Raw genomic sequence first — 6,130 nt, forward strand, 5'->3', positions numbered from 1 at the left:
ACGTGATTGTCCTTCCTCGAGTGTCAGTCTTTCCCTTCCGTATATCATTGTATCTACAAAATTCTCATACTGCCCAGTTAATGAACTGAGCAATACTACCTTCACATCTATATTCTCCAGATCCAAGATAATTTTATTAAAATCATCCAGATGGCCAAGGATGGATTTACCTAGAGATATTTGAAAGGTATGAAGTCTTCTTTTCAAGAACAGACGATTTGCTAGGGATCTTGTCATGTATAGATTTTCGAGCTTTTGCCAAACTGCTGCTGCTGTCTTCTCCTTTGACACTTCTCTCAAGACTCTGTCGCCAAGACTGAGAATGATCGCACTGTGCGCCTTTTCCATTACCTCCTTCTTTTCTTGATCTGAGAGTGTGCTCGCAAGATTCTTCTCTCCTCCGAGAGCATCTTGCAATCCCTGTTGAATCAGCAATGCCCGCATCTTGACTCTCCATAAGCCGAAGTCATTTCTCCCTGTAAATTTCTCGATGTCGAACCTTGCAAAACTCGTCTTGGCCGCCATTAATGGAGGCTCTGATACCAATTGTTGTGTGTAATCAGAGAAGAAACAACTCAATAGCAAACTCCAAGATCAATTACTAACAGCAACCAGGAAATATGAAGAACACCAAGAATTTGAGGCCAATCTCTTCAACCGAGAATCAACCAAAGAAAACTAGAAACACTTTATTGAAAGTCTTCATGAATTAAGAAACAATACAAGAAATCAGTACAATCACAGACAGAGCTTCATGAATTTTCCCCTCACAGCCCTATTGTTCCCTGATTCTCTCTCTCTGTTTCTCCTACTTCCCTTTCTCTCTCTTTACACATAACAGAACAGAAAAGAATCACCGCCTAACAAACTCTATCCTCTGTTATTTATATTACAGCATTAACAAAGAATAAATGGCTAACCGACTTAACAAAAGAGAAGAAAAATATTCTGCATGTTATCTACTTGTAACAAGACTGCCACATCAGCTTCCACCTCATCAAAGAATTGTCTCAACATCAAAAGAAATAGAGAATTGGGAAGATAAGAAAGAATTAAGGGATACAATTTCAATAATCTGTTTAGTGAATCACGATTCGTCGTTGTCTTATTTCATGTGCCGCATCCGATTTTCTCTGCTGTCTTGGTCTACTTCTCGGTTTTGAGAAGTGGAACATGGGCTCTTTGTGAAGCTCTTTCGCAGAAAATCATAAGCCAGGATACTCATTTAACAGTGTGGATGCTGTAACCCTGTTTTTCACTTTCGAATTCTGCATAATAATTCTGGTTTTTTGGCGTTTTAAGACTAGTTCCGAGTTTGGAAAAAAAGTGGCCTTTTCACGTGTGTTAAGGAAATTCATTTATTATTTGTTGTGTTATGTTATGCAGGATCAATACCTGGCGTTTCATTTGAGCAGATGAAGCTGCAGATCAAGCTAGGTGTGCCTCATTCTCTGCAACACTCTTTGGATGTTGAAAGAGTCAAATCAGTCTTTCCTTAGTGAGTATTTCCATCGTACTAATTTTCTTTTACTGATATTTTTATCTCCTCTGCTGTATTGTTCATTCAAGATTCTATCAGTAGCTCTTAAAAGTAACCTTAAAGGAGGAATGTTCTTAAGTTTTCTAAAATCCATTAGTAGAATCTGTTTCCACAATGCTTCTTCTCTGACCTACGATAGAATGCTTTCACGAGTGCAGTCTAAAGTCACAAATAGATTTTAATATAGATAACCATGGTTCAGCAATTCTAAGGGGAAAAGATATTACAAGAGAAGATCATATTGCATCTAGGCTTTTCCTACTTGTAGACTAGTATCGCTACGTGTAGCCATGGCATGGTAGAGAAGTTTGTTTAACTAATTGATTACCCAATTTTTTCCTATGGGTCATGAATTCTTGCACCAGCAAAATCAATTTACTACAGTTGCATGCTTTCCCAAGGAACAAAATGGGCTGTGAGGTGTTGTATCTGTGGTGTGGGAGTGAAACGAAGTCCATCCTTTGCGTAGAATTGGATCATATTCTTTGCATTCTCTTGGCTACCGAGATTTCTGTTATTGACAAAGGGAGCGGGGGACAGGATGACACTAATAATCCCCTTCTTTTCACGATTTTTTTTTCCCCTTAGTAATCCATCTCCTTATTCCTATTTGTCATGAATTCTTGCACTAACCAAACCGCTCATTGATTTAACATTCTGTTGTCCTAATGAAGATATACACACTTGCAATTTGCAAGACTTGACAAACAATTCTTTCTACACCTTCTAGTTATACGCAATAAACTAAAGTTAATCTTCCTATTTCTATAACCTATGAAATATACTGTATATTCACTAATCTCCGGGCCTTTTCTTCTCGTCACTGATCCTTTGGTCTGAAATTAAATGCAGTGGTAAAATTTTGAATGTTGAAGTCGTGGATGGTGGACTGATATGCTCAAGTGGTGTGCACGTGGAGGAAATGGGAGATAAGAATGATGATTGTTACATAGTAAACGCAGCAGTTTATGTTGGTTACTAGCTTGTTTGCTTTCATCCACATTGACATTAGAGTTTTCTTCTTTTCATTGCAATGCTTTCTTTTATTGATAATTTCTTCTAACATCCAACAGTCTGAACAACATTTATTAACTACAATAATAAAACCAAACTTACAGAAAAAGTTCCAACTAGGATCAGAGGAGCCAAGTTTATTCTCAACTAAGTCCTTTCCCACCTACCGAAATTCACAATTACAATGCCTTTGCACGGTAACGTGATCGGTTTCTATCTGTCCACTCCCAACACATTATCGGTTTCTATCTGTCCACTCCCAACACATTATTCTGGTTAAACGATCAATCTCTTTACAGTTTGTTTCTGTACCATCCTTAATTTATGACACATCTATCAATGAGAAATTTCGAGTCGCCAAATTGGTGTACAAACAATTCTACATAAACGCAGAAGATGAAGTTGTAGTTCAGTATCGAGTTCAGGAAAGCGCTGCATACAGGAGCTGGTTCCAAGTGTCCGGCAATCCTGGAAGACACCAGTGGCTGCAGTCGTTCCCGGAATGATCCCCGCTGTAAGCCGAGGGATGAGCATCTTTCCTCAGCTGTGAGAGTGTGGTGATGTCTAGCAGATAAACTGGTTTCTTCATCGTGCTCAACACTCTGGTCACTACGCCAACTTCTGGAGGTGCACCTGCAGGGTATGTTGACCCAGCCAAAGGTTCAAGTTGTCCGTTGCAATTATTCTTCGGCTGGTTCCATTCCTTGCCCCTGTTAAATGGCATTTGGCAACATGAGAATCATCTCAGTATGAAAGATTTTCTGAAAGAGGTTACACCTAGCACACCATGAGAATGTGGAACCTGTTTGGTATCATTTGACACCTTTTTAACTCAAATGGTGATGAATAGCATTGCTTTATTGAGTAAGGCTCTTTTAAGCATCATTTATTTATGCAATACTCATAATTATTTGAAACTTCAATTCGAGTATCGTTAGTAGTCAATGCTAGTTTCTCCGCCTTTTTTTTTCGATATCCAGAAATTCTTTAAACTCACTTTGTGAGCCCGAGTTCAAAACTAGTGCGGGTTTATCGATTATGCATTTTATCCTAGATTATGGTTTTGCACTTACTGATAATGGTCGATATCCAGAAATTCTTTAAACTCACTTTGTGAGCCCGAGTTCAAAACTAGTGCGGGTTTCTCGATTATGCATTTTATCCTAGATTATGGTTTTGCACTTACTGATAATGGGTGGGAGAAATTCCCTGAAAGAAGACTTTGGTCTTTGAAGGATCAACGTTGAGATCAACCCATCTTGCCCACGTACTCAACCCCTTGTAAAATGCAGTTAGACGGTCCATGTCTTTATACAAGTTATTCCCTTCTCTCAAATAATCCCATCTGCCATGCAAATGCAAGCACATAAAAACAAGAGGTCAACGACAAACCGTCATCATCAGATTGGGGAAAAAGTAAAACATTATTATTTAGGGCTGTTTAGTTCGTTGATTCGAATTGAGATGTAACGATGCTTTATTTATTTATTTATTTTGGACTAACAATGAGAGTTGACAAGAACGTACGGCTGAGATCTTCCTCTGTGGAGCCACCAGTGCCACGTGTTGAAGATCAGCATATCCATCCCTTTCCACGCATTGCCACTCTCAATGGAGTCCAGCCTCAGAACACGTCCAACTGATTCTCTGACTATGTCCACCAGATAGGGCGTTCGGTATAGGAACAAAGTAACTCCGAAATCCTGCAAACAGACAACTGACTTTCTTTTAAATCTCCACTGTTGGTTTTAGATACTTACGGAATAAAATCTTCAAATGAGACAATTTAACTTTTTTCTTTCTTTTTTTTTTTTTTTTTGGCTAGAAATTTCACTTTTATTCTTATTTTCTAATTGGCTGCATTATTGTGTCACGGGGGAGTCATATTTTGCTCATATGTTTGTATTTGGGACAGTGACAGCATCATGGCCTATAGATTCACCCTTTAAAAATGAAGTCCCAATAAGTCCAATCAAAGAAGTATTAAAACTCAATAATATTATCAACAATAACTTGTAAAAGTAGCCACAAGTTTTAAATGTGATTAATCATGAGCCTTTTCTTTCTTTTCTTTCCTTTTTTTTTTTTTTTGGTGTGGAAATAGCTACTATAGCCAAAAGTTACAAATGTGATTAATTATTTTTTATTGTATGGTCCAAAACATAATGAAACCAAACTAAGAACAAAGCTAAGATTGTGTTGACTTGTGTGGCATGCATGGCAATAGGCCATAAAAGGAGCTAATTAACTTATTATTATTATTATATATATATACACACACACACATATATATTTATGTAAGTTGTATATATATTCACACACATAAAAGTAAATATGTATGTGTGTATGTGACCACAGGTTGGCAAGTTGTTGATCACAGCCTGTAAAACGATGGGTTGTCCCGTCTTAAAAGACCTAATGTGGCTACTAATCATAATGTAGTCGTAAAGCCAAAAGCACCATTTTTCTCACTTTTATTACAAGAAATGAGTTTTGTGGAGCAACCATAACTAGAAATATTCAAAACAAAAAAGAAAAAAAGAAACCATTGCTTTGTGGTAGCTGGATAAAATTGTAAGCTGCCCTAAGTTGACAACTTGGATTTCTTGTCCTTGTTTATATTAAGAGAGTTTACTTTAATTAGTTTAAATTCGTTGGTTTGTACTATAAAAAAAAAAGTTGGTTTCAAAGTTTTATTTTTTTTAAATTGGTTTAAGTAGCGTTTTAGATATTTCATACCATAGAAACCGATTAAACTGATAAAAAAAAATTCAAAACTTTTTTTCTAAAAAAATAGTTTCTCTCTGTCTTCATACATGTTATTTTTCTCAATTGTTATTTTATGCTTTTATGATTTAAGTAAAATTTCTAAAAAAAATAATATTAAGTTTAAATAGATTGGCTAAAAAATTTCACATGTGCAAATTTATTTTAATTACAAGTCTAATCCGATCAAATCAAATCGCCCAAACTGATTATAAATGGAATGGTTTCTCTTAATTAAAAACTTCAAACTAACTGAACCGATCAATAATTAACATTTTTTGTTTTGGTTGGAGGTTTTTTTTTTGGTCAACCGATCATGAACGCCCCTAGTGTATATCCGATCCAAAACCGTTAGTCCTAGTCAAACTTACTATTGTATTATACTAATAATGACAATAACAATACCAGCTAGACTAGACTCATAATTAATAAATTTGTGCCCTAAGTTGACAACTTGGATTTCTTGTCCTTGTTTATATTAAGAGAGTTTACTTTAATTAGTTTAAATTGGTTGGTTTGTGCTATAAAAAAAAATAGTTGGTTTGAAAGTTTTATTTTTTTATATTAGTTTAAGTAGCGTTTTAGATATTTCATACCATAGAAACCGATTAAACTGATAAAAAAATTCAAAACTTTTTTTCTAAAAAAATAGTTTCTCTCTGTTTTCATACATGTTATTTTTCTCAAATGTTATTTTATGCTTTTATGATTTAAGTAAAATTTCTAAAAAAAAATAATATTAAGTTTAAATAGATTGGCTCAAAAATTTCACATGTGCAAATTTATTTTAATTACAAGTCTAATCCGATC

General features: G+C 35.5%; 2 protein-coding genes across 2 annotated transcripts in view; one reads left to right on the plus strand and one right to left on the minus strand.

Annotated features, from left to right (window-relative positions):
* LOC21384536 overlaps positions 1–2,568 on the plus strand; it is a 7,338-nt gene extending 4,770 nt beyond the window's left edge. The window contains exons 3-4 of the mRNA XM_010107116.2: positions 1,387–1,498; positions 2,393–2,568. Coding sequence (XP_010105418.2) covers positions 1,387–1,498; positions 2,393–2,522 — 242 coding nt within the window. The 3' untranslated portion in view covers positions 2,523–2,568. The remainder of the gene's footprint in view (positions 1–1,386; positions 1,499–2,392) is intronic.
* LOC112093340 (protein trichome birefringence-like 38) lies at positions 2,565–4,293 on the minus strand (the record flags this gene model as incomplete). The annotated part of the gene is made up of 3 exons (XM_024171547.1): positions 2,565–3,264; positions 3,741–3,899; positions 4,082–4,293. Coding segments are annotated over 3 exons (660 nt in total), but the record flags the coding sequence as incomplete, so codon positions are not given.
* Positions 4,294–6,130: the final 1,837 nt, after the last annotated feature.

This window comes from Morus notabilis, unplaced genomic scaffold (genome assembly GCF_000414095.1).
Source record: "Morus notabilis unplaced genomic scaffold, ASM41409v2 Scaffold1894, whole genome shotgun sequence".
In the NCBI taxonomy this organism is placed as follows: Eukaryota; Viridiplantae; Streptophyta; class Magnoliopsida; order Rosales; family Moraceae; genus Morus; species Morus notabilis.